This window comes from Centrocercus urophasianus, unplaced genomic scaffold (genome assembly GCF_019232065.1).
Source record: "Centrocercus urophasianus isolate 14NV4802_14NV808 unplaced genomic scaffold, USGS_Curo_1.0 seq_43, whole genome shotgun sequence".
In the NCBI taxonomy this organism is placed as follows: domain Eukaryota; kingdom Metazoa; phylum Chordata; class Aves; order Galliformes; family Phasianidae; genus Centrocercus; species Centrocercus urophasianus.
The window spans coordinates 136,835-162,968 of record NW_024885011.1 but is presented as its reverse complement, the minus strand read 5'-3'; the positions used below and the strand labels follow the sequence as shown (position 1 = coordinate 162,968).

General features: G+C 41.9%; 3 protein-coding genes across 8 annotated transcripts; 1 reads left to right on the top strand and 2 right to left on the bottom strand.

Annotated features, from left to right (window-relative positions):
• The first annotated feature begins 4,261 nt into the window (after positions 1-4,261).
• On the top strand, positions 4,262-8,082 carry PNRC2 (proline rich nuclear receptor coactivator 2). Of its 2 annotated transcripts, XM_042833919.1 has the most exons (3): positions 4,262-4,405; positions 5,027-5,232; positions 5,930-8,082. In XM_042833919.1, the coding sequence occupies exon 3, from the start codon at positions 5,948-5,950 to the stop codon at positions 6,371-6,373; it is 426 nt and encodes a 141-aa protein (XP_042689853.1). In that variant the 5' UTR covers positions 4,262-4,405; positions 5,027-5,232; positions 5,930-5,947; the 3' UTR covers positions 6,374-8,082. The 2 variants fall into 2 exon arrangements, with proteins under 2 accessions (XP_042689853.1, XP_042689854.1); XM_042833920.1 differs by lacking the exon at positions 4,262-4,405 and having other exon boundaries at positions 5,011-5,232.
• Positions 8,083-8,534: 452 nt separating this feature from the next.
• Positions 8,535-19,012, bottom strand: SRSF10 (serine and arginine rich splicing factor 10). 5 transcript variants are annotated; one of them, XM_042833916.1, is made up of 7 exons: positions 18,907-19,012; positions 17,030-17,134; positions 15,228-15,331; positions 13,455-13,617; positions 13,084-13,137; positions 12,810-12,911; positions 8,535-9,747 (listed from the first exon to the last, which is right to left on the bottom strand). In XM_042833916.1, the coding sequence occupies exons 1-7, from the start codon at positions 18,969-18,971 to the stop codon at positions 9,729-9,731; spliced, it is 612 nt and encodes a 203-aa protein (XP_042689850.1). In that variant the 5' UTR covers positions 18,972-19,012; the 3' UTR covers positions 8,535-9,728. The 5 variants fall into 5 exon arrangements, with proteins under 5 accessions (XP_042689850.1, XP_042689851.1, XP_042689852.1 ...); XM_042833917.1 differs by lacking the exon at positions 12,810-12,911; XM_042833918.1 differs by lacking the exon at positions 12,810-12,911 and having other exon boundaries at positions 13,084-13,134.
• Positions 19,013-21,415: 2,403 nt separating this feature from the next.
• On the bottom strand, positions 21,416-23,804 carry LOC122168650 (fatty acid-binding protein, liver). The gene is made up of 4 exons (XM_042834168.1): positions 23,668-23,804; positions 22,699-22,871; positions 22,284-22,373; positions 21,416-21,526 (listed from the first exon to the last, which is right to left on the bottom strand). Exons 1-4 carry the CDS (start codon positions 23,732-23,734, stop codon positions 21,476-21,478), a joined length of 381 nt encoding a protein of 126 aa, XP_042690102.1. The 5' UTR covers positions 23,735-23,804; the 3' UTR covers positions 21,416-21,475.
• Positions 23,805-26,134: the final 2,330 nt, after the last annotated feature.

Sequence of the window (26,134 nt, the reverse complement as noted above, 5' to 3'; positions counted from 1 at the left end):
TTTAAGCAGCAAGAGATGTTTGTACTCGTCTCCATTACTTCCTTCCCCACTGAGTACCCACTCCTCTGACTGCTGCTGTTGTTCCTGTGCTTTGCAGCAGCTGCAAACACCCATCAGCCTGTGATATTGTGCAGAACCCACTGAGAAGACCCTGACCCCACACTTTCCTCCCACCTGCCCATTGGGGAACAAACATTGGCAGCTGCAGGGTATTCAGTTGCTTGTTACACCCAGAGCATTTTGATCCTGATTTGCATTTCTTGGCGTATTGGACTGGAGTAGTTCTGGACCTTGGGATGAAATATGGCTTAGCATTGCAGCAAGCTGCTCTCCTCTTACGTCAGGTTTTCTGGCATGGGGCAACCACACAGGACCACAGTTATTGCACTCCAACTTCAGCATCTCATGTTTCCTGCAGCTCTTCACAGAACATTACAAATGCAGCAGTAGTTGCTCGATGCCATTATCAAATCTGACAGCCCTTGTCTCCCCAGAGGAGTGCACTGTGCAGCCAGGTGGGTTTTGACACATCTAGGGACTCACCAGGGCCCTTGGGGACCCAAAACTCCCTCAGCAAAACCTTGCCATCCAAACCAAGACATCAATTAAGCAAACTCTACTTTGATATCTATTAATTGCAAACGGCTTTCCCTTTCTTAAATTCTCCATACCTGCATTTATGTAGTGTCCAAAGAACACTACAATGCTGTGTTCAAGAAATGTTTAGATATTGTACTACGGGACACAGTCTAGTGGGGAAATGACAGGTGGATGGTTGGACTTGATCTTGGAGGCCTTTTCCAACCTTAATGATTCTATGACTCTACGCTGAGGAGACGGGAAACCACTTGAACAAAAAGCAAGTGCCTGTAGGTAAGCAAAGCGCTGTCCCCTGTGCAGTGTTGCATCAGGAGAAACTGGTTATAGTGGCAAAATAACCACCATACTGACTGTTCTAGGACAGTTTCCTCCATTAACCTGATACAATTAAGAGAAGCCCTTAGGTTCAAAATGCAGCCACTGTGCTGGGCTTGTAGACATCAGCCAGGCAGCCCAGACCTCCTCTTCCCATATTTGCTGTGTCTCAGGCTGGATATCAGACAAGGATAGCTTTCTGCAGTTTGGACTGAACTCCCCCCAGTCCTCCTTCCAACTCTGGTGACTGCAAGGGAAGGCACAGGGCCTTGCTCAGCCCTAGCTCTACTTCTTTGCACAGTTTGGCACTGTTTTGGAAGTAGCTGTTCCCTCTGGCTAGTCCCTCTGGCTACATTAAGAAATGCCCAGCAGTTATTTTCCTGACGTTAAAAACTCTATGGCACAAGTGCCGCGTTGAGGATTATTTGCTTTATTTGTTTTCAGTCACTATCTGCCCACGTGTGACTGCAATAACAGTGTCCAAAGCACACTAGTGCATTGCTGCAGAGCTGCAACACTGTGCCAGCATGAAGCACACGACATGGCAGAGCAGTGCTCCACTGAATTCCCACAGGTAGCCAAACGCAGCATCAATCAGCAGAGTGCTTGCCCTCAGAGCTCAGCACCACTCACGTTTAAAAAGCATTTGGAAGTCTCCCCAGTATATTTAACGTAAATAATTTTTAAAACCAGCTGTAAAGAGTCAGTCTTCACTGAAACACTTACCTCCTTTTTGCTCTTGTTAAGAAAGCACTCATCAAAAAAAAAAAAAAAAAAAAAAAAAAAGGAAAAGAAACAACAACAACAAAAAAGGAAACAAAACAAAAATTGTTACACAGTGCAGTTAGTCCTGAATATTACCAGACTTCTCCCCCACATCAGCATTGTGGCTCGAAGTAAGCGAATGATGCTTCACCCTGAGAAAGGATGGTGCGCTATGGGACGTCCCTGGGGCTGGGGCTTGCTTCTCACCTCTTCCTGTGGCTGGGCCTTCCCAGCTCCAGCCCAGGGCAGCTCCTGCAGCTGCAACTGCTTCCCCCTTCTTTCACAGCTCTTCTGCTCTCATCAGGGCTCCACGCATAATGACGTGTTATTCTCCTGTGCTGCAAACCCATCAGTACGCATCCTTTCTTGCTATCTTTCGCATTCTTTTAGTGAGCGTGTGGTTCTTTCCTTCCCCACTTCCCCTCTGTGTCTGTGTTCTGCTGGCCATGAATGCCACCTTGTTCAGCCATGCTCACATGTGCCCAATCCCCCCCGGTTCTGCTATGCTCACGCAGTTTTGAGGCAAGAGACCTCCAGTATCTTCTCCTGATTTCTATGAGGGAATGGAAGAGGAAGGGAAGGAAAAGAGTCAGAAGGCAGATAATTTATATTCAGCTGTCACACACGGGGAACTGCTGTGTGAGCCTTTGGGCCCCGTTCACAGCACGAATCCTCCTCTCTGTGCCACTGGGGCCAGTTCTCTGTGCACCAACATGCTCTGCTGATGCCAGAAGAGTAAGGTTGTATTTTCACTGTAAATGGCAGGGAAATGGCAGCCTAAGTGACACAATAAGGCCTGCAGACAGGACAGACCATGGCCTAGAGAACAAGGGCGGAGCTCCCACTGCTTGGGGCTGCCCGTGCAGCAGGATCTGTGCTGCAGAGCCGGGACGGGAGGCGGTGACACGGAGCAAAGCTGCCCCTGGAAGCCCACGGGCATCGCAATGGTGGGAACATGAGAGTCTGCTCCCAAACCGAAGGATTTTGCCCCATTGCGGGTGGCTGCGGTGCGCGGCGCTCGGCCGCCCCCGCCCTGCCTGCTCTGCTCTTCTGTCAGGGTTCGGAGGAAAGAAACGTTTTCTCTGCAGCACATCCAGAAGCACGGTCCGACCTGCACTTTGATGCGCCTTGGCAGAATGACTGCTATAGCCTGAGGACTTTGTGTTCACCTCCAGCTTGAGTTTGTTCCCTTATCTGCAGCTAGCACAGCTGCGAGCAGCCCTGGCTTGGAAACTCCCCACTCCATGCCAACTGCTGAGATCAGTGGTCAATTCTATGTTCCCACAAAAGTCACCTTCTGCTTTTTTTTTTTTTCTTCTTTTTTTTCTTTTTTCCCCTCTTCCTGTTTCTTTGTTTTGTCAGCTGGCACTGAACAAGCATAGAACCAACCACAGCACCACTGCTGGAGCACCCCCTGCTCTGCTGTGCTTAAAGGTCTGCTTCTATCACCTGGGGTGGCTGAGTTCAGTGCATCAATCTCATTTAGCAGTACTAAACGTAGCAGCACACCCAGGCACCAACAAGACAGTGCTTCTGAAGAAACGCCAAGGAAAAAAAAAAGAAAAAAACAACACAGCATTATTTTTTTCTGCATACTGTGGCTCAGAAGCAGAGCATGCTGGGCTCACCCTCCATCCCCACAGGCAGTGCCTGCATCAAAGGGAGCTGCTCTGAGAACTCCTCTGTGTGCACTGCAAGGGTGGAAATGCTTTTCCTGCTGATAGGATGAAAAGTCAGTTGGTTTAAATGGGCTGAGGGCTTTCATGAGCTCTTGTGACTTACTGCTGTATGTTCCAACAGGAGTTGCGAGATGGTGAATAGCTGGGAGCATCTCAGTTTGGGGCTAATGAAGCTCTGAGGATTTAATGGAACATTTATGAAAAATGTTGTCTCCTGCAGTGTCCTGTCTGAGGGACAGGTGGTATGGACCAGGGCGTTATGGCTGGAAGAGCCTCATTCAGTTGTCACAGCTGTAGAAGTGTGGTAGAAGAGCTGAGTAAGGCAGATCCCTGGTGAGGACCGAGGTCTGTGTTGGGTCTTAAGGATGCAGCAGCACCTGGAGCTCCGTGTGCCCACAGCTTCTGTTCCTTTCTTCCACTGCTGAAAGCTCAGTGCGGGTGGTGCCGCGGGGCTGGGCCCCGTGAGTTGATGGTTCTGCTGACCTGAACGCACCAATCGCAACCAGAGCTGAGCGGTGCAGCACAGGCCGTGTCTGAGGTGGCTGGGGCACTTCCGAGGCTGAAATGCTCGGTTACAGCAGGCATTGTAGTTTTCAGAGAACCACCGCAAGGCCTCAGACATAACAGTAGGTGCCAGGAAATAGAACGATAGGAGAAAAGGGAGCGGCCCCCGGCCGGCTATTGTGCGAACGCGGAGCGCAGCCGCTTCCGGGCAGACGCCAAGCGCCGCTCCCGCGCTGCGGGGATTCGAACCGGACCCCGCCCCGTCATGGCGGTGGGCGGGACTTGTCTCTCATTGGCTGTAGGGAGCACGCAACGCGCTACTATTGGTTGGAGCACGGTGACCTGGGAGGCATGGAGAGGGAAGAGGTTTTAAAAAGCAACGGGAGCGACCGCCATTTTGTGTGGGAGACGGAGAAGCGGCGGTGTGGTTGAGTTTTGCTGCGCGGGGGCTCGGGGAAGTGACGGCGGTGAGCGGCGGGGTCGGTTCGGAAGGGCCTGCGCGCGCGTCTGTGGCTACAGACGGACGGCACGGACAGAAGTCGGTAAGGCGGGGCGCTGCGGAACGGCCGAGGGCCGCCATGTTGTGCTCGCGACGCCGCGCCATTGTTGGGAGCGGGGCGGGGGCGGAGAGGGGAACGCGGCCCCTGAGAACGGAGCTGAGGAGAGGGCGAGCCGTGGGCCGAGCGAGAAATTGTTTAAGAGCTGTCGAGGAACGACGACGGGCCGACAAAGGTGGGAAAGCGGCCCGAGGCAGTGGTGGGGGTTGGCGGTGCGGTCCGAGCTGCGCCCGCTGCGTGCCGTCAGGTTTCGGCCCTCGGCCTCCCGCGGGGCGCTTCCCGTTGGATTTGACTTTTTTTCCATGAGACCAAGGATGAGGGTCTTGATCGTCTCTCCTTAATTAAAATGCTCATTGGACTACGATGTCAGCAGTACAGGAAAAACGCTGTTCTCTGTGTAAATCTAAGTGTGATGTTAGGTTAATATAAAGTAAAACCAGTGCTGCCAGGTTCGAATGTATATTCAGCATTAACAACTAAGAGGGACACAACTGACTGCTAATTCTGTGAATTTTATCTTCTTTTGATAACTTTTTTTTTGTAGTTCCAAACTTGAAAGGGAAAACAGTTGTTCTTGTGCCTGATTTCAGACTCTCTTTTATGTAGCTGCGACTTCTCCCCTTGGAGTTTAGTGCCGAGAATCTGATGTTGGGCTCGGCTGCCTGGCTGAATACAGCGGATCGGCCCATGAAAACTTCTGTTCCTAGCCAAAGGAAGGAGTGTAGAGAAAGGCAGCACTTACTCTTTCAGGCTTGGAAGCAAGAAAGGGGGCAAGAATTGGAGAGAGTGGAATCGGAGAAGACTACTGAAAGGTAAATGAGACATGGAGGAAATAGGATGACTGCAGGAGAGTCAGCATCAAGGTGCCAAATATGTGGCAGCATCTTGGTTTTCCTTCAGAGATCCAGTTACAAATGGCTCCTTCACACTTGAGTGTGTTTTCAGTCCACTTAGGTTTTTAGTTTGTATTCCACAGGTATGCCCTGGTCTGCCTCTGTGTGCTACCGCCTTGTCTCCTTCCAGAAAAATCGGTTCTGGAAAGTAGATCTCTACTTTGCCTTGACTGACTGTGTAACTACTTAGGAATATCAGGAATCAAAATAGTCTTTTTTTAGACTGGGGCATGCTTTATCAGTGCAGATTTCACCCAGATCACTTAAGTATAATACAGGTTTGGTTTAAATGTCTTAAAGATTAAATACTAACACTTTTCATTTGATATTGTGTTTTGCGAACAGTAAAACTTTCACATTTTCCTCATAGCACAATTTGTTAGGGAAGAAGTGGTGGCACGTCCAGTGGTTGGGCTGTCCAGAGGACCAGCTTTTTCATAAATAGGTAGACAAAGGTGCGCACTGGTATAGGTCTGCACACAAAGGAGTGGTCTGTGTACAGGATGGATCAATGCATGATGACCAGCAGGTCAGCCATTAGCAGCAGAATTGTTAAGACACATCAGTTTTTCTGGGTTTAAAAAAGAAAAATCCAAACTTTTCCCTTTCTTTACAGGTGACATTTAAGTTGAAAATGGGTGGTGGAGAGAAGTTCAACGTTCAGGTTCCCCAGTCTAGAAATATTACCAAGAACCATCAACAACTTAAAAACAGGCAGAAGAATAAAGACCAGAATTCACAGATGAAGAAAACCTATATGAAGAAAGAAAGAGGACATGGATGCAACTCACTGTCTGGTGCATGGCAGGCCATGCAGAAGGCAGGAAAGAACAGCGTTGATTTCCCCTGTAATCAAAATTGGAGTCCTAATTTATCAAATTGTAAGCTGTTTTTCTCGCCTCAAGCCAATCAGAACTATGCTGGAGCAAAGTTTAGTGAACCACCCTCACCAAGTGTTCTTCCTAAGCCTCCGAGCCACTGGGTACCTGTTTCTTTTAAACCTTCTGATAAAGAAATAATGACTTTTCAGCTTAAAACACTGCTTAAAGTCCAGGCTTGAGATGGAACTTTAAATCTTTTACAGTTATTTAAATTTATAGGCCTCCAAATTTGAGAGTAGTTATTCAGAACTGCAGATGCACAGGTAACAGGACCAGATGTTCTTGCTGCGTATAAATGAAAGAGAAGGGGATAGGTGGGGAAGTTTAAATCCCCAGTGTTTTACCTCAAAAGTTGTGTACTTTGTTGATTTTGCTGTTACATAGGGAATTTGTCAATACTTAATTTGATTAAATCCTAAACTGTCACCACTTACTGTAGGAGTAAATGAGACTGTCCCTAAAAATTGAAATTGAGAGTCCTTTTTGTTAATGGTATTGGAAGACCAGCTTTTATTGAACTCAATGCAGCAAAAAAACCCAACACGCTGAAAGCTTTAGTCAGGTACTCTGCCTTTTAACCTAGTATCAGATTTTCTAGTTAAAAGTCTTCTGAGCAGAATTTCCTAGTTGTACCCAGCTGCCAGTGGAAATGCAAAGATAATTTTTTTCATACCTGTGAGATCTGACACTCAAACTTTTGCGACTAAAATTTAGTTTTAGGAAACATTTTTACATGTTCTTGAAAAGGTGGAAGAACACTTTAAGGAGGTCTGTGTTTCAGTCTCATTCCAGCAGTATTTCACTGGAACCTCAGCAAGGCAGACTGTGCCAATTAATGACACGCATGCATTGCCAGGTGACTGCCAAAAAGATCTTCCAAAAATTCTTTGTATTCTGATGCACTGATAAGTTCTAAAAAAATTTTTTTTGTATCATTTGCTAATTTTAAGAAAGCTGGAGTGGTTACTTAAGGTAACTTTAAGTTGGTTACCCTATAATTAAGTTACGATACCTTGTGTAGGCACATGTAGTGTTTGATAGGGAAAAGAGAGCCATGTAAATAAATGTAATACTTTGTAGCATATGTAAATTTATGCTGGGCTTTCCTGCACAGAGGTATTTTTAGAAACTGGTAAATGTAAGATGACCATGCTGAGTTTGTGGCCTGATCTAAAAAATATAATTAAAAAATTATTTTGTTAAACACAAAAGGACATTTGTGGCTGTAGCCTTGGACTTAATATACAGCGAATGTGTACGTTTTACTTGGTCTTGGGGTCATTTTTAAAATGAATGCAGTGCAAAAAAAAATTATTTAGAAATTTGTAATAAAATTTAACAGAACTGCTTAGTTTAAGATACTTATGCTCTGAATGTTGTGCTTACAATCAAATTGGGTGTCACAAAGGACAGTTTAATGACAGCGAAGGCCTGCTTCCAAAATGAATCAGTATTTACTAAAATTTGTGAAGTTCAGTTCTTGGGTCAGTGTCAACATATTGATTTCAGTGCTGTCACAGTTCAGCTGATCCTAGAATAAAAACAACTGAACTGTAGCAATTAGAGTCTGAGATTATGCAAAAATCCAGTAACAACTGAAAAAGTGGTTTAACTCAAAAGGGAATTTTGGCGACATTACGGAATGCTTCTTAATGTTCTTTTGTGCATTCAAATGTGGTGGCAGCTGGTTGAATGCTTACAGATCTGTCAATTCAAAATGTGATGGAAGTGGCTGTCTTTAAACGCAAGTCTTTCTGATTTGGACCTTTACAGCTGTAAGAGTACAATTGTTATAATTGTGTATACTGTATTTCAAATTGTCATTTACTGCACATGTACTAATTGGAAGTGGAAAAAAAAATAAAATACCCCCCAAAAAGTGTTTTAAGATGGTCGTGGAAAAGTGGGACGGCATTCTTTTTATGGAGTGCTATAAAGTACTGACTGCATGTCTCTAGTCTATGAATGTCAGAGGAACCTGGAAGTTACTCAGCAGTGAAGGATGTTTTTTGAATGATGGCCTTGTCATTCATGTCTTGCCCATGATTTATGAACACAGAGCTCAATTCTTAATTCCAACGGAGTTGAGAAAAACTTCAGCGCCCACTGAAGTTCTGTCAGGCTCCGCTCCACAAGGCAACTCGCAAGCAAGACGACCCAGTCTGAGCAGATGCAGTTCATGTGTAACTGAGCAGAGCTGCGCTCCTGCTTTCTGTTACCTCATAAGTGGCTGGCTCAAGAGCTGAGCTAGAAGAGAAACATCCTTGATTGTTTCAGTGCTTGGTGACCAATCTGCAACAATCTACAGCTGTGTTAATTAAGTCAGAAGGTGCTCTCAAGTTATAGTCAAAACTTTTACATTTTATTCCCAATTCACAGGGTTATTTGCACAGATGGAACACAAAACTCCAGAAGAAAGGATGTGTATGAATAAAACATTAGCATCTTTTGATCAAACACACTACAGGGTACATAGTTTTCCCTTCCTATTATAGTCTCATCAGTAAGAGCATCTCTAGACAATTATAGCAATGGACTACAGACTTTAAGCATGTTACAAGATAAATGGAGAAAACCAGCAAATATTAATGGGTGATTACGTCCTAAAAATGTGTGAATTTTTCCTTTGTACTTCAAACCATTATCTGCAACACTCCTGCCAAAAATCATAGCAGTGCTGCAGCGTTTATCAATCCAGATGGCCTCTGAGTATATTCCAAGCTGTTACCCCAGACTAAACATTAAGGAAAAAGAAAAAAAGCTCTTTCCAAGAGCGGAGTTCAAAATAACATTTAAATTGAAAATTTCCACTTTGAATAAAGCCATTATACTGCACATTTAAACATATTTAAAAGACACAGAAAGGATAACATTTAGCTTTCAGAGACCGGTCTGCCATAGTCCCTAGTTTAAACACCCAGCTACTTAACCACTAAATTTAAGATTTTTATTTATCAGTTGGGTGCATGGACTTTTAGTGAAAAAGAAGTTCCAATAGAGCCTTCTATTACTGCTGAGATAAATCAATATTCTGCAAATATTTTGGAGTACAGCCATTACTTTCAGCAGAATTTTACATACTACTTCAATTCTACAAATTTTGCAGGAATGACAAGATCTAGCTTACCACAGAAAACATAATTCCCACCATTCTTGAGACTCCAAAAGAAAGATGCTTATACATGATCTTTTGCAGCCTGCATGTTCTTGCATTCCAGCTGTGCATAACCTGCAGGTAGCTTGCACTAGACAGGCTACTGTTTTGTTTTTTTTAGAGCAGGAATGGGATACCTGCATCAAGGAAGGGAGATGTTATCTAGATAGGCTGTGGCTTGACTTGCATGAATGCATAAACATTCCCTGCCCTTTTGGCCACATCCTGCTAACTCGTCCCCAACTGAAAGGCCCACAGAACAGCTTCTTCACAATTTTTCCATGGGAGCAAGAACTAGGACAACATCTTTATTCATGCACTCTTGAAACATCGTGGGTTTGTGTTCGGCTTTTCTGGCTTGTTCATATACACAAGTCAAGTCAAAGTTTAGTCCTACCTCTGGGAGAGAAAGAAAGAACCATCAGAAGTGTCAGATACTACATTATACTTGCAATGAATTGGATTTTCAAAACAAAAAAAAAAAAATTAAACTGTGCTATATACAAATGTTGAGGCACACAATATAAGGACACAATTATTAAGGTATGTCACTATTACTCTTTCAACACAAATCAGAAACAGTCTGGACTACAAAGATGTTCTCCCTCCCTTCCTCCCTGTAGTTGTACCCGTAATTCTGGCTGGGCTAATGTGAACTTTAGGTGCAGCAATCCTCTGCAGGCTGCTGATTGAAACACAACTGCACACTCCCAAGAGAACGGTGAACCATTAAGCAGTATTTCAGTTCTGAAAAGCACATTCATTTATAGAAGCTTAAGAAGTGTGGGCTTTCTGCTGTTGCAAGCCATTTCTATGCACAACAATGATATCCACAGCCCAGTGACTGGTAAGCCCACTCTTACACTTCCTAAGCATTCAAGTGATTCTCAGAATAGTTTTTATTCTGTAGCTGACAAAGGACTACTTGTATATACCACAGGCAGCTTGAATTCTAAGCAGCAAGTTGCTAGAGAACCTCAGCTGGCACTTTTTTAATATGACAAACGTACGGCGATGAGCCATTGCGAGAAATTTGGTTATATGTGAATCTTCAGTCACTGATTTTCAGTAGTTCATAATGTGACTAATATCTGAATTAAAACCATAGAGAAGCCTATCCAGTAATAATGAAAGTTAACCAAAAAGAAATGTCAATATGTTAGACCAAAGCACATGCTTATCATTCTTATTTCATCTAGTACCCCTTTAAAGATAGAAAATGATATTTACTCAGGCAACAAATGATAAATTCCTGATTTTACTGAAATACTATAGTAAGGATTTTACTCCATAGAGGATGCACAGCTCTTCCTAGCCATGCTTTGGAGTCAAATTCTAAAGCTACAATAATTCCAGTGGATCAGTATTTCCTTCATTTTTTTTATTACAGCATGTTTGCTAAATTTACAGCAAGCAGAAAATAAGCTGGGTCTTTAGTTATTTTGATCAAAACATTGATGTTTTAAAGGTAGTACACAATATTTGTTAAAAAGAACATATAAAAATACCTTTTTAGAAGCCTCTATAAGAAAGGAAATACAAAGTTTAATCCCACAACTTTCCTCTGCTAGAGCTGCACACTACTGCTACAGTTTTAAATAGACTTTATGCTGTTTTTAAACTATACATCCAGGAAAGTCTACAAAACTAAAGGAACGTGCATATAAATGATTGCATAGCAGAACATGAACAGTAACTGCAAACAGTAAAGGAAAAAGTCAGAAACACCATCAAACGTACCAAGGTTCCTAGAATCAATCCCCTAAGCACGTTCTGCCACTAACATTTAAAAGCCATTTGCATTTCTTGAAAGGCCCTGCTGAACACTAAAACCAAACCCTAAAACACTTCTCTAAAGATGATCTTTTTGAAATTTGTGTCTTCATTCACTACACAGACAGCATGGAACACCGGGTGTCTGATGCTGGCTTTTAAGACAAAGAGAAAAAAAAAAAAACAATGCCAAAAGCCATTTTCATAACAAAATATCTTGCCTTCTTCTAGAGAAATACTGTTAAGATTACACACTGGTTTTGTTATTTTTCACATTTGATTTACTAAATGCACTGCATTAGTGAAACTAAATAGCTAGAGATGCAGCTCTTGTTCATATCCAACTTTAAACACTTGTTCTTAAGTAAAATGAAATTTTGTAACCAAACCACTATCCATTCTGAGGAAGAAGTGATTCAGACTTGCTTGACTAAATATTTCTCAATGTATAAAAGCAAGCCTTTTTTACTCGAGAAGAGAGATGGCTACAGTTTTATACCTATGAATACACCAACTAACCACAGGAGTCATTGGCATAAAAGTTGAGTTCTTATATACTGTACACACACAACTTGAAACAATCTACTTGCATCTAACAGCGGGAAAACTAAGCAATCTCATGGTTAACTGCTCACTAAAATTTAGAATAGATACAAAAACTGCGTAAAATATACACACAACCTAATATTTAGATGCTCTGCCATTTTCTGGAATCTCAATTTAATTTTCCATTTCAAGGTCCCCCCCCTCCACCCTCACATATTTAGTATTAGCAGCCAGGCCAAGAGCAGTGAAGCCCCTTTCCTGACAACTCACAACACTGCACAGCCTCTGACCGGGCTTCCAAGACCAGCTGTGTCCCGTGCAGTACATGCAGCACTAGCACCACCTCTCCAGATGGCAGAGAAATTTCAAAAATCTCTCTCCACAGAGCTCCACTTACGAACCTACTTGTCACTGGGCATGGAGAACACAGAAACCTGCCTCTGAACAATGAAAACGTAAAATTACCAGTCTGCATTTCACAGCAGTCAGTGTTGCGCTACAGCTGTCCAGTTTTCCATTTCATCACAACGTTTAGCGTTAAAGAACACGTTAAACAGCTGGTTTAACTGTTCAGTACAAACTGGTATCAATTGCTATGGGCATGACATTTTGAACAGGACAAGGTTGCAAATTACGACCAATCAAGTCATCACCGATATCTAAGCATTCAAAATGCAAATCTTTACAAAAATATACATTGAGACACCACAATCAATTCAGAGCTGCCCATAACACGTAACCAAGAGGACATTCTCTCTCTCTCTCCCTCTGTCTCAGTGGCTGCTCCACACTGTTTTAAACTTTAACCATTGTTGTCTGCTACAGGGAAAACTGACGAAGAAAAGATTTTTTTAGCACTGTTGCAACATCATATTCCTGATAATTTAAGTAAACTGAACTGTGTGTAAATGAGTCTTACATGCCTAAAACCAACGTGGACTCACTATTAGTGGCCACTGGACTTGGGACTAGTCCAAGACCTTGATCTGGATTTTGACCTAGATCTAGAATGTGATCTTGACTGTGATTTGGATCTAGCTGGTTCTTTTTTTCTCGACTCCTTTTCATATCTTGAGCTGGACTTATAGTGTGTTTTAGAATCTGTTTTAGAAGTGCCTCTAGATTTGGTGTGAGATGCAGACCTAGACCGTGATTTAGCCTTCATTTCTTTCTTGGGCTGTGACTTGGATCGTGATCTTGAATTGGACTTAGATCTTGAAAAAGATCGATTGCGGTGTTTGAACCTATCAGAATAAAGGGGAGAGAGGAGATTTGAATGTAAAAACACTATTCTTAGACATCTAGTACATTAAAAATTGTTTACCATTTTTTTGCAGGAGAAACGTTTTTTTAAACCTACATTTAGGGAATACAATGGTCTACTTTTCAATGTAAAAAGCGTAAAAATTATTTTACCTATCATTGTCCGAATGGCTTCTGCTACGACGAGGTCTTCCAGTAGGTCTACTGCTAGAAAGGCACATCAGAAAAAGTAAACAGTGACAAATACCTATGTATGTATACAAGTGATTAATATTTTTTTTTTTTTAGCATGCATTTGCTTTTCAGTTATTTTTTGATGAACCACAAAAGCATTTCATTCAGTGTCTGATTTGATGCAGCATGCAAGCACATAACTTCCACGAGACAATACAAAAAAAGAAAATTCAAGATTTTTAACAATTAAACAGCCTATACTCAAGATTTTTAACAATTAAACAGCCTACGTGGTGTTTTTCTTCCAAGAGACTGCTGTGCTGTTGAAGCCAAACACACGCTACACTTACTTTCTGGGACTATATGATCTTCTATAGCTGTAATCAAAAGAGCGACTTCTAGATCGTCTCCTTTCGTAACTCCGGCTCCTAGATCGCCTGTATCTGTCATAGTCATCGTAACGAGAAGAACTGTATAGGTTTCTCCCCTCCTTGGCTTTCATTTGATTTGGTGCTGGAAAAAACAACGACAATATTTAACACTGAAAGTTTTCTAAGTACCCTACTTCCCTTTTAGTGACAGCACTCCCACTATCCACACATTTGACATTTAGCAGAGAACCTATTAGTGATTCTAGCAAAGGCGCTTATGAAAAGGACAGAGATTGCAGTAAGCCACTTGCATTTTGCTGCTTTAAATGCTGGACAAAAGCATTGTTGCCTTGTGAGTAATACTGTCCTAGAAAGAAAGCAAACAAACCCCCCCAGAAAACCCACACACCACCAAAACAACCCAAAGGAAGACAGAAAAAAACAGCACAGACAGTAACAACAGTGGAATGCTTCACAGAGCCAGAAACACAGAATTGTTTCTGTAATGCGATTTCAGGCCACCTGGAAAGAGTGACAGGCTGCCTGAAAAACTAAACCATGAGCAAAACGTCCCAGCATTCCTAAATGTACCTAAGCAGCTAACAGTGAATTAATTAAACACAGTACCACGCATTAAACCTGATCCACAGTCTTAATTATTAAAAGTCAACTTATACAGAAGCTGCAACTGATGAAGTCACACAGAGAGGTTTGATCCTACAAGGATCCCTCTCCCTTATATAACAACGCACTTCACCCTGTAACATTAATATTAAAATCATTAGATAGAACACAAATCAGAAGTCTTCTTTCTTAACAAAAAAAGCGCAGATTTAAATGCACCATGCTGTACAGAGCGCTACCTGTACTGACAGCTACCATTTCCATGATTTAACGGCTCCTGCTGACAACACTAAAACAGACTAGCTAATTTTTTTGTTCAGAAACTCAAAAGAAATCCCAATGTTTCCATACAGGACAGATGCTTGCTGTGCAGAGCATCATTTCTATTGAGTTCAGTAAAAGTTAACTGTGCACGTTTCAAGTGCTACTTTGATAGTTTTAACTGAAAAATCTTTAAGGCACTTTTATTAACTAGCTGCACATGACTATTATAATTCTGCTCTATACCAGTAGGTAGCCATGTCTTATGCTCCTTGAAAGCATCTTCTCTTTAATATATCTGTATCTACCTATACTTATGAATACATTCGTAAGTAACAGAAAATACATAACAGTTATTTCTTCAGAAAACAAGACTTATTTTTCAAGTTGAAGTGAGATGCTTTGAAATTAATTTTCCTGAAACCAAATGAAAATGAAGATTTTACCTCAATCCTGGAAACCGGAGCGCACTGGGAAACATCAACAAAGAATCAAGAACACACTTAACCACAATATAAACATTGCAATGCATTAAAATTGACAGGGAAAATTTTTGAAAGTGTGTTCCTGAAAAAAAGAAAAAGCTTGACAGCTGCACAGATAGTTCTTAAGCACATTCAGCGAGTAGCAAGAATTAGATCACGGTGACTGTTACACTTAGCTAGCTGTTTTTAATTAGCCAGGATACATTAATAACGTGCCTTCAATACAAAACATCCTTTGATAAAAGGAAAAAACCCACAACCACGTACTATTTATATATCAGCAATAATGTATCACAACAATTAATAACAAGGGTAACGTCATCTGGCACTAAACATTACGGCTGAAGCCATGATCTGATGAAATACCCAGGGAGGCACTTACTCTTCCGATCGCCCTGTGCAAACTGGATTTCTATCTGCCGACCACAAATCCACTTTCGGTCCAAATTATGGAGAGCATCTTCAGCATCGCGGACATCTTCAAATGTGGCAGTGTTAAGGTACTTGAGAATTTGAGTAGCTTACAGATTCAGTATTGAGAAGAAATCAGTTATCTTCTAGTTTTACAGGCCGTTATTTCTGAATGTTTTGTTCACAGCAGTAAGTACTGCAGCTTTTTTTTTTTTTTTTTTTTTAATTAACCACCAATTACCTGAGACTTCCTATAATAAAATTAAAAACTCACAATGCAGCCACGAACTTACCAATCAGCAAGCAATTGCTATGCAATATCCTAACTTTTCTTCTTCCACTCGTAAGGAAGAAAACTGTATCCTTCTCAAAAATGCATTATTTGCTAACGGTGATTCAACTTTCTGCACTATATTCACTTTACTGAAAAGAAATCTTACTTCTGAAGTTGCTAGGCACACAAACAATAGAAATCAATATTTATCTATTAATTTTAAAATTGGGATGATGCTTTCCTTTTTGTCCACTGGTTGTTTTACGTTTAAATGACATAATGCCAAGGAGATACATACAGACCTTCAACAGCCAGAGATGAAGGCATACACTGAAGCCCCTGCACTCCAACGTTCAGGAACAGAATAATTACTAATTTTTATCTGTGAGACTGATTGCTACTTTAACTCACACACCTTTCGGCTATGGGGCAAAGAGCCAGATGCCTTTCTTCTCACAGTAACTCAGTTCAGCAGCAGCATCTACACAGAAAACAAACTATCAAGTGGCAGGTATAAGTATCTCCATTACCAAAGAATGAATGCACTTTCATTCCAGACCACAGTTATGACAGCACTCACAATGTAACAGGTTTTGCCAATGGACTAAACCAGCATCATTCATCAAAATTACTGCTTACATGACAAACAGAAGAAAAACTGTTATTCTGTAGGATACATCAGGTATGACTCCTTTAAGCTTGGCCACCATTCAACTTCATCTTGACCTTTAACTCTTTAAGGGCTTGTCAGAAGGACTTGTCATGAGATGCTTGGCCAAAAATGACAGATGGCTTTATCTTTAACTTTGAAAAACAACCTTTTCCCCCTTTTGCAGATAAAGCGAAGCTTTGTCTCCCATTATGGCTTGTCCTTCTTCCAGCTTTTCTTTATTTTTTCTTTTCCCAAACTGTCCCTTCTCTTCAAGCCTGATCCTTAAGAGGTCTTTGGCTTGTCTACTTGCCTCAATTGTTGAACTCTACTCTAAAGGTTCTTTCATGCTTTCTCTTTGGGGTCGCCAATACTGTACAGCTTTACATTCTGAGGCAACAACAGAGGACAGTAAATTAGGGGACAATATTAAAGAAAGTTCACCTCATTTGTTATACAATCTGCTTTTGATCAAGTGATTCCAGTTCCCATTTGTTAAATTAACAATAAATACTAGCCACAGTTTGCTAAGCGCAAGTTTACTTACGTACCAGTTATAATAGAAACCTGGTAGACAATTTTGAGTCAGTGATAAATTTTCATTTCAATCGCATAATATCAATTTCAGTGACATAAGAAGGCTTATATATTACTGGACTTAAGTTTTGCAAAAAGGTAAAGACAATTTGAGAAAAGTTAATCTTAAAAAAATAACGAGACACATATAAGACACTTATCAGAAACAACACAAAAGTAAACTGCTTTTTCATTTAGATATGTTACCTCTTACACAAACTTGAATTTCAAACTTCAACACCCCTCACTAATCAGCCATCTGAAGAAAGGATATTGAACATAAGCAAATCCTCTGGGACGACGAGTGTAGAAGTCAAGCGGAACGTATACATCAACTATAGGCCCATAACGACCAAACTCACGGCGCAAGTCTTCAGACCTAGAATATCACAAATATCTTACATGTCTTCCCACTATTTAAGGTATTAAAAAATAATTATATATATGTGTGTGTGTGTGTATATATATATATATATATATATATATAAAAATCTACAATCACTCATCTTTTTGGATGGTAGAAGATGCATGTAGCAAATAATGTTGGGGGAAGTGTATGAGCTGTTCATTGCTAAAGCAACGCGCCAGGCTGCCCAAGATCACCACCACGGTTCAGGATGCTTAGGATAACCTCGGTATTTTGAAATCAGCGCTCAGCACAACTCAGCAACATAAATGTAAACAGAGACGAGAAGTGACACACAGTAGCCAAGCCAGTTCAATGCAAAGGTGGGCAGAAAGTGAAAAAAGGAATCTAACAATTATTATACTGATCATTAACATCGATTTTACAAAGTGTAAACATGAGCTGTAATGTCCAAAGGAAAAGCACAAGAATAACTTTGTCACTCTTACTGACTTCTATGGAATAATCAATACTTACAACCACATCAAAGAACAAAGCCGGAGTGAGAAACCATTCATGCCCTTAGGTCAACTGTCCCAAAGATGTGGCTTTAGAGCAGAAGACAAAACTGTTCAACAAGTTTGTGACAGCACTTGAAATAAGTGCTGTCTCCTCAACAGAGGAACGTCTTTACTCATATCTTCTGGTGTCATTTTAGGACAATAGGGAAACATTCACATCACGTAAACACAATATTACATCAAGGAGTTACTGATGCTTATTCCTCTTTCACATTTGTTGGAAAAATAACTACACTGTACATTATCAATGACAGCAGAAGGCAGCTATAACAACCAGCTTCAAGGTCTCACAATGGAACCATCTCTAACAGGAATGAGCCATGTAACAGTAAGCTTACACTGAAAGCTTAAAAGGGAGCACTGTCAGTTAAAAAAAGAAGTTTGAAAACGAGCCTTCTTCCATGACTTCTAGAAGAAAATGATCTGCAGGCAAAGAAGAAAGAAAAGCCGTGCAAGAAGAATCACTTTTAATTTGAAATTACTTATATTCTTTATGGTCATGAGGTTCCTAATTCATTCAGCCATGCCTACGCCACTGTTAACTGAACACCTTTTGTGCAACCTTCCGGGCAGCAGGTCTGAGAGCTCAGGCTTGTGATTTACACAGCCAGACCTCGCAACGACTGCCACACCAACCCCACGATCACCAACAGCAGAACCGCCGCGCCGCAGAAACGGAACGGAGAACGCCAATACTCCGACAGCGACGTGCAATGGATTCCTTTTAATTCTTTTCGCTCATTGCGAAGATCTCTCCCTTAAGCCCCTGCACGTACGTTTACGTTTTGCTACAACATAATTATTACGGAGAAAAACGTTTTCCGTCTCTCCCCTCCCACTGAGCGCCACCGGAGGCCGCAGCCCGTAACAACCAGCGTGAACGAGCGGGCGGCAACTACCGCAGTAACGGAACGAAGCGCGCGGAATTTCGGGGACGTCCATAACGAAGGCACCGCTACGCCTTCGGGCAGCACCGCCCATTTAAGCCCAGACCGCAAAGCCTGGCGGCTGCCGGCGTCCCCCCTCCCCCATCCCCGGGTAGCGGCGCTCCGCGGGGCGGCCAAGCTTTGTTCTCAGCAAGGCCCTGGGAAGCGATCAGCGCGAGGTGGAGGAGAAGAGGGCGGCGCCGAGGGGAGGCGGTGGGCGGCCCGGTCCCGCACGGCCTGGCGAGCCCGCGAAAGCCTGCGCAGCCCCCGCGCCGCGCTGGCGCCTGCTCCGACTCACCGGGTGTCGTCGGCCACGTTCCGCACGAAGAGCGAAGTGTTGGGAGGGCGCAGGTAGCGCGACATGGCGGCGGCACGAGGGGCGGCGAGCGGCGGGGCCCGGGCGCGGCGGGAGCCGAGGCTGAGGCGACCCTCCAAGCAGCACGCAGCGCCACCGCCGCCCGCCCGCCGCCTCTCGCGAGACTTCTCGCAGGGCTTCCGGCGAGAACTCCGCGCGAAAAAGAACGCGCGCAGAAAGGAGCCACGGGCGCCAAAACCCGCGCAGCCCTTACTGCGCGTGCGGCTTCGACTCACGCATGCGCAGAATGCGACCACCAGACGCTCGCGGCCCATGCGGGAGAGGACCCCTCCCACTTGCAGGCTCCGCGCATGCGCTCTGAACCTCTCCAGGGAGGGCTGTATTTTCCCGCCTCAAGAGGGGGGAGCGCGCGCTCGGTTTGTTGTTTGCTGTTGAAGTGGCAGCCGTAGGGGGCCGTGCGGGGGACCCTGCGCGGAGGCGAGCGGCCGTTTTTCAGTCAAGTCGTTTGTTTGACGAGAACAATAAAGCAGGTAGTTCTGTGGCTGACATTTAATGGTCGTTGTGCCGATAAACTCATTCTGTGGCTGAATTCGTTACCTCAGGCAGCATGAAGGCTGTGTTGCGTCCTGCTGTGGTGAGGGGTTTTCAGACCCACAGACACAAAAGGAACAGCCCCTGCCTCTCCCTGCTCCCCACGGGCTCCGTGTGTCAGCACGTTAAGGGGCTGCGTTTGTACGCGAGCTGTAAAAGAACAGGAACACGAGCCAGGAGAGCGTTAGAGACCAGAGTTATGTGGGAGTGCGTGACACAAAACATCTGTGGTAAAACAGGGAAAATTCCTATTGCAGACACATAAGCAGTGAAACCAGCGAAGGGTGCAGAGTGTTGAAGGGTAGGAACTCCTGCTGCAAGGGTTACCCCTTTAGAGCTTTTAGAATTGCAAATGAGCAGTTTCAACAAGATCCAAATAGTGCTAACATCAAGATTCAAATGAAGCCCTCTGCAGAAGGCGGCTGCGTGGATGGGGATCGGTACCACCGGCCAGCGATAGGATAAAGCTCACAACTCGGCCGCAGTCATCAGGTTTGGGTGGCTTTGCCAGCAGAACCGTGCTGAGGATTTTCCCACATCCTTGGTGTCCCAAGGCAGAAGAGTGTTGGATTGACAGGATGGGCACAGTTGCTGGAAATGTGACGTCCTGAAAACTGTGAAGAATTTAATAATTTTTTGGTGCCTTCAAATTAAAATGACATCACTTTATATTCCATATATGAATGAATATGCTTTAGTATGTGATATTTTCAACATGTGATGTATCTGCAGTCTGGAGTGCAGTACCCCTTTCGATTCTGGCAGCCCTGTACTGAGCCTGAACTTTGGAGAGGAGTTCAAATAGGAAGAGCATCTTTTCAAGTGTGCAGGGAATGTCTGAATAGTCCATGAACACCACTGAGACCTTTATTTTAAAGGTGTTTATTTTAAAAAGAAACACACATATGTGCGTTTTGCTTTAGTGTCAACCCTATCTTATGTCAAATCAAAAGCAAAGAATTACGGTTTTGTAACTTTGGAAGCGCTCTGTCCAGTGATCTGACTTAGTTAAAGTCATTCAGAAATCAAGCTGGCATATCTCTTATTTTGTATCCTACAACTTACTAACAGAGCATTTGATCATTGAAGATTTTCACTGTTCTGCAGGCATGCTGTTGGAAAACAGTTGTGTTGTCATATGTCACTGTGTGGTTAGCAGCAGTTACACAGCAGTTTCCAGACAGAAATTTGCCTAACTCTTACATGGCCTCCCGCAGTCCTGATGCTTTAAAAGTCTTCCTGAGCTTATCAGCGTCTTGGCTTCCATGCTGTTTTTAGTTATGTTAACTCACATGGAATTTAAGGTCTGGAAAAGGGTGCACAGAATCACAGAATCACAGAATCACAGAATTGTAGAGGTTGGAAGGGACCTCCAGAGATCATCGAGTCCAACCCCCCTGCCAAAGCAGAGCAAACACTGACGATGCAGAGGGATCCAGGTAGGCTGGCTCGAGGGACCACTCTGTAATGACTGTTAAATACTTCACAGCGTTCAGGATGTTACTGCTGCTCTCACTGAGGTCCCAGTGTAGGTCAACTAAACAGGTATCTATTCATTTTTTTGCTGAATAGCATAGAGAGAAAAGAATTTCCAGTAGAACATGGCACTTTCCTATAAAAAGCGGTTAACGTTGAATGTGTTTATTAATCTGGTAAGGAAGTGAGAAACATATCAGCTTCTGTCCCTTCTCAATGATCACTGTGGTAAATCAGCATTTTTCAACTATGTCCAGCTTTGGTTGTCTGAGAGGGAGACCTCAGTTGTTGTGGGTATAGAAGAGATCTGTAAGCATACTTGGGGAAAACAGAATCTTACAGTAACAGGAAGTGACTTTATGTATAAAAGTAGAAGTCATCATTATTTTTTGTACTATACAGCAATAGCAAAGATGGACACACCTTATGGAAAGTGCACTTTATTTTAAGTATGTAAAGATGTCACAAAGAAGGTGATCTGTCTTTAAACTCTCTTGCTTCTTCTGACAAGTGTAACTCCACCAAAAGTAAGAGTCTGTAGAGGACAAATACAACTTGTTTTTCATTTGGACTTCAGGATAGCTATTAATAGTTAAGTCATTAGAAGTTTCTGTAATTCATTTATAAATCCAGGTTATCACAGAAGAACATTCTACAGAGTTTAGTTACAGAAATTACAATGCCTGCCTAAATATATGTGAAAAATGTTCGTATCAAAGAATGTTTCTGGTTGCTTTCTTTCTTTTTTCTTTTTTTTAAACAAAACCAGTTCTGAAGAGGGGTAATCTAAATATAAATGCCATTATCAGCTGCATTTAATCACTGTTTTAAGGAGCATAAAGATATACTTCCCGTAGTGGAAATACATCGTCCCAAATAGTAAGGGGTTCTTTTGCATAGTGTTTTGCACTTTTTTTTTGTTTTCCTATGCAGTGCTCAACAGCTAAAGCCATTCACACTTCAGTGCTTAGAATTGTCCCCAGCATAATAATTAATAAACACTTGTTAGGAAAGATACATTAAATGTACAAGCGTTGTTTAAAAGAGAGTCATTCAGGGCACCCAGTTTTTATAACAGGAATAGTAAGGGACACTGGTGTTTTCCACTGCTATTAGTCTGAAATACTAAAATTCTGAATTTGCAGATTTACACATCTGTTAAGAGCTCTGCAAGCAATGTAGTCATTTGGGGGCCAGTATTCTTTGGACATATTGACCCTACACGAAGAGCTGATCAACAGAGAACGTGTTTTCATTCAGCATTTAATAAACCATAGTTTTCCATCACTTACCTCTACCATTTCATTTCCTTTAACTTCTTGTTCATGTGAGAATTTTTCTGATTTGCACACAAGCTTCCCATTTACCAACTGCACAGTGCACTGTTAAAGCAGATTGAAAACAGAAAACAGTGGAGATTTTGAAATTCAGTTAGGAGATGGATAGGAAGTGACTCTAGCATAGATAGGAAATAAATGCAGGTCACACCGATGCTTTGTAATTGCATCTGTTGATTGAAGCAGGAGTATTTTAATAAGAGTTTTAGAATAATAATTTCTGTTGGTCAAAATGCATGTGTTTGCTCTATTTTTTTTATTTATTTATTTACTTTTGCTAACGGAAATGGTAAAAACAAATCTCATTGCAGAACAGAAAGTGAAGTATAACGGTGAGCGGAGAAATTCACCTGTTTCTGAAATACATTACCTTTAGCTTTTTGCCATCCATAGTAGTAATGTCAGCCTCTTTTCCAAGTGTAAAGGAGTTAGTCACACTTTGCTTGGGTGTTTTTGATGTCACGACAAAGTCATCTCCTTTTTGTTGTATTTCAACAATGGGCTTAATATCTCGAGCCACTTTGATAAGGTCTTCTGGCAGTGCTGTGAAGAAAGACAGAAAAGGACTTCTATTATGGATTTGTGTATTTATATGAAATAGCAAATCAGGGTGCAGAATGTACAAACCAATAACAGAAAATAGTCTGCGAGGTTGAAGGCAAATGCTGTTTTGGGTTCCTCACTTCTCTATGGACATAGCATTCCGTTCCACGTAGTCTGTGTAGATTTTGGCACTATAATGACCTTAAGGTACTTTTTCAGTGCGTCTTTAGCATGACTTGAAAGTACCACCTGTAGCAGTAAGGGGTTGGTGTAGGCATCGTGCTGCAGGACTGGGCTTTTCAACTATAACTGAGTTTTAATTCTACTGAGTATCTATTACATGCATTAAAACACTCAAGTGTGAATGTTTTGCCATGATTGTCAAGAAGGTAAGTACATTTTTATTTATGTGGTACCCATGAAATCATAACCACCAAGTTGATTCTTTACAGATTACTGAGTAGCTGTCACATACATTAATCAGTAGCGCTATCGAAAGTGCCCCTCTGCTAAAGAGCACTGAAAATCTGCAAGCCATTAACAAACTGGTTACAGTTAAACGTATTTATAACATCATGTGTTAACCAAAATAAGACACTTTATTACTTGTACTTATTCTTTCCTAAGGGACTTGTCATCGTTTCTTTTCTTTTTCAAATCAGACATAATAGACTTACCTGATGAGTAGTTTATCACACAAACAAAAGAAAAAAACAATGTAGAAATACTATAATAAAAGATGTCTGCAAAGCGCATGTCACAAACAGAGCAAATTATTTGAGAACTTAACACTCACCAAGGGCTTTCAGAAATTCCTCATAGTTCTCTTGAGCATAGACCTGCCAGGTGCCGCTGAATGCCATTGTGGGTGATAAGGCGCAGTGTGAGGGCAGTGCTGCTAGCAGACAGTCAGAGCTCTGGCTGGTCCTCCGGGTGCTATTTATAGAAAGGGTGACACCAGCCCAGACTGCGAGACGATCAGCTAATTATTAACAGCGAAGTAACACTTATTAATCTCATATTTGCTCTCAATGATCATAACCTCTCGTTCATTCTGCTTTCTACAGAGTCCTATCTTGACCAAATCTTTTGGGATGTTCTGTTTATTGGTGGGTCACTGAACTCAGATAATTATTCATAATAGTTGCAAAGTGTTGCCTTGATTAATTAGTTTTATTTTTGTGTACAACTTCTATTTGTAATATATTTTTTATTTCTTCAGATACAATAGCATAATTTAGATGTGAGATGATTACTGTCATGTGATAGGACAGCATATAGTGTATGCGCTATGAGCAGTTGGAACTTAAGTGGTGGAAATAAAGCCACAAATGCTTCTTCCGGAATTGTGGTACTCCAGTTTCTTGATAGCAGAGAAAATCATTCTGGAGCAGTCAGTTTTGATTTCATCCAGTAGATGTCAGTAAAGTGTATCTAAATCTGTATTAAATGTAGGGTTGTTTGTTTTTTTTCCAATAGCCACCGTACACAGGAACATTAAAGGTAAAATTAAATACAAAACATTACTTGGAGACCGAAATTAAAGAAGTAAATGGAATGCGTGAATTATTTTTCTTCTCGCCAATTACACCAAGAATTCCTCACCCAGAGATAGCGAGTGATATTCCTTGTTGTCCGTGCAAGAATGATTGTTGATTTTGGAAGACATTGACTAAATTACTATCTTGCAGTTATATTGCTTAATTCAAATAGAGCCCATATCCCAGGGGTTGCCGACCTTCCTAAGTTAACTTTTATTACTCCATACCAATCAGTAATTCTTCCATTTCAACAGGAAAAACAATGCTGAACTTTTTCCTACAATTTCACAGTCATTTTTAGTATGTAATTTTAAAGAAAATGCAGACAAAGAGCTAGATGCCTGAAGTGGAGGAAATGTTCATGCTGAAGCCTATTTCTCTTCTGGTTTTTATTAGAAGGGAGCATGCAAGGCTCTGGGCTGAGAAAACTTGTGCTCTAGTTCTGATTAATCAACCTTACGGTTTCAAGACCACATTTCATTTATACATGCTGTCATCTGTTTTGTTGTGTTTTCAGAATCCTGATTTTTTTTTTTTTTAATTCATATGCATAAACAAATCTCTTCCTCCTAGCAGCGCTCAGACCAGAACAGTTAGTGGGAGGTCAATAGATGGCTCGCTTCTCATGACTTCGGGAAATTCCTTATTACTGCAAACTATCCATATACCAGCAAGTGTAACATACTTTCTTCAAGGACTCCTCATGTACGTAACATAGTCTCTGGCTATAAAAAAAAACACCTCATCATTGGTAAAATAGTCCTAGCAACTTGCTGTAGTTAGCCATGCTTGCGCAGGATTTGGACGAGTTGATCTCCAGAAGTCCTTTCCAAACTGAGCAATAGTGTGAAATCAAAGAGTTAGATAAAGCTTTTCTAGTAATCTTTTCATTGTCCTCTAAAGAGCACTGTTGTCTCTGGGAAGCTAAACTTGACACTAAGAAACCAAAAAAGGAATGCCACACACTTGAGATGGAATTCACATGTTTACAGTGTTCACAGAGCTACTTTGCAATACCAGTCTAAATGCTTTTCTGTATTAGTTTTTTTAATTGTGAATATATATATTCTAAATCAAGATGCACAATTTTTCTAATTTCATTTACACAGAATAATACCTTGTTGTCTGAGTGGCAGGGATGAGGTCCTGGTATTGGATAACACTGTATGTGTGCGTGGGGTGTCGCTCACATGACTGCAAAGCCTGGGTGCTTATACTGGAGTTATTCTAGGATGTGATAATCTGCCTTACCATAGAACAATGTGAACATGCCTTCCATCTCTGTGGACTTTCACTCTGCCCTCTTGTGTAACAATTACAGCACACCAGTCCAGAGGGAAGCTGTCTGTGTTCTTCTGCAAAGCTCCAAGCCTTGGGAGTATCGCTGCCTTGTTTTCGTTCCATTCGACTCATGTTTGTGAAGGTCAACACTTTGGAGTCCCAGTTCACGTGGTACTTAGAAAACTTCTGACTAATTTCAAAATGAATGTACTTGACGACAGTGGTGTCACTCTTTGTAAGTTTAATAACATAGACGTAAGCATTTCTCAGCTACAAGATAATAAGTAACATACAAGAATTTAATACGAAAAAAAGCCCCTATACTAATAGCTTGGTTCTCACGTACCCTCTGGTATTTCCTACACAACATGTTTTTACAGGGAAGCAGTTTCTCTGTAAAGAGAGCATGAGAGTGAATACATGTGCACACATACACTTACA

Bases quoted from the DNA above. Each gene is read 5' to 3' on its own strand.
- PNRC2 (XM_042833919.1), top strand. From the start codon at position 5,948: ATGGGTGGTGGAGAGAAGTTCAACGTTCAGGTTCCCCAGTCTAGAAAT.
- SRSF10 (XM_042833914.1), bottom strand. From the start codon at position 18,971: ATGTCGCGCTACCTGCGCCCTCCCAACACTTCGCTCTTCGTGCGGAAC. The intron at 17,135-18,906 runs GTGAGTCGGAGC...GTGATATTCTAG, and splicing joins AACGTGGCCGACGACACCCG to GTCTGAAGACTTGCGCCGTG. The intron at 12,912-13,083 runs GTAAAATAATTT...TTATTCTGATAG, and splicing joins AGCCATTCGGACAATGATAG to GTTCAAACACCGCAATCGAT.
- LOC122168650 (XM_042834168.1), bottom strand. From the start codon at position 23,734: ATGGCATTCAGCGGCACCTGGCAGGTCTATGCTCAAGAGAACTATGAG. The intron at 22,872-23,667 runs GTGAGTGTTAAG...CTTTCTTCACAG, and splicing joins GGAATTTCTGAAAGCCCTTG to CACTGCCAGAAGACCTTATC. The intron at 21,527-22,283 runs GTAAGTGATGGA...TGTCCTCTACAG, and splicing joins AAGGAAATGAAATGGTAGAG to ACTCTTACTTTTGGTGGAGT.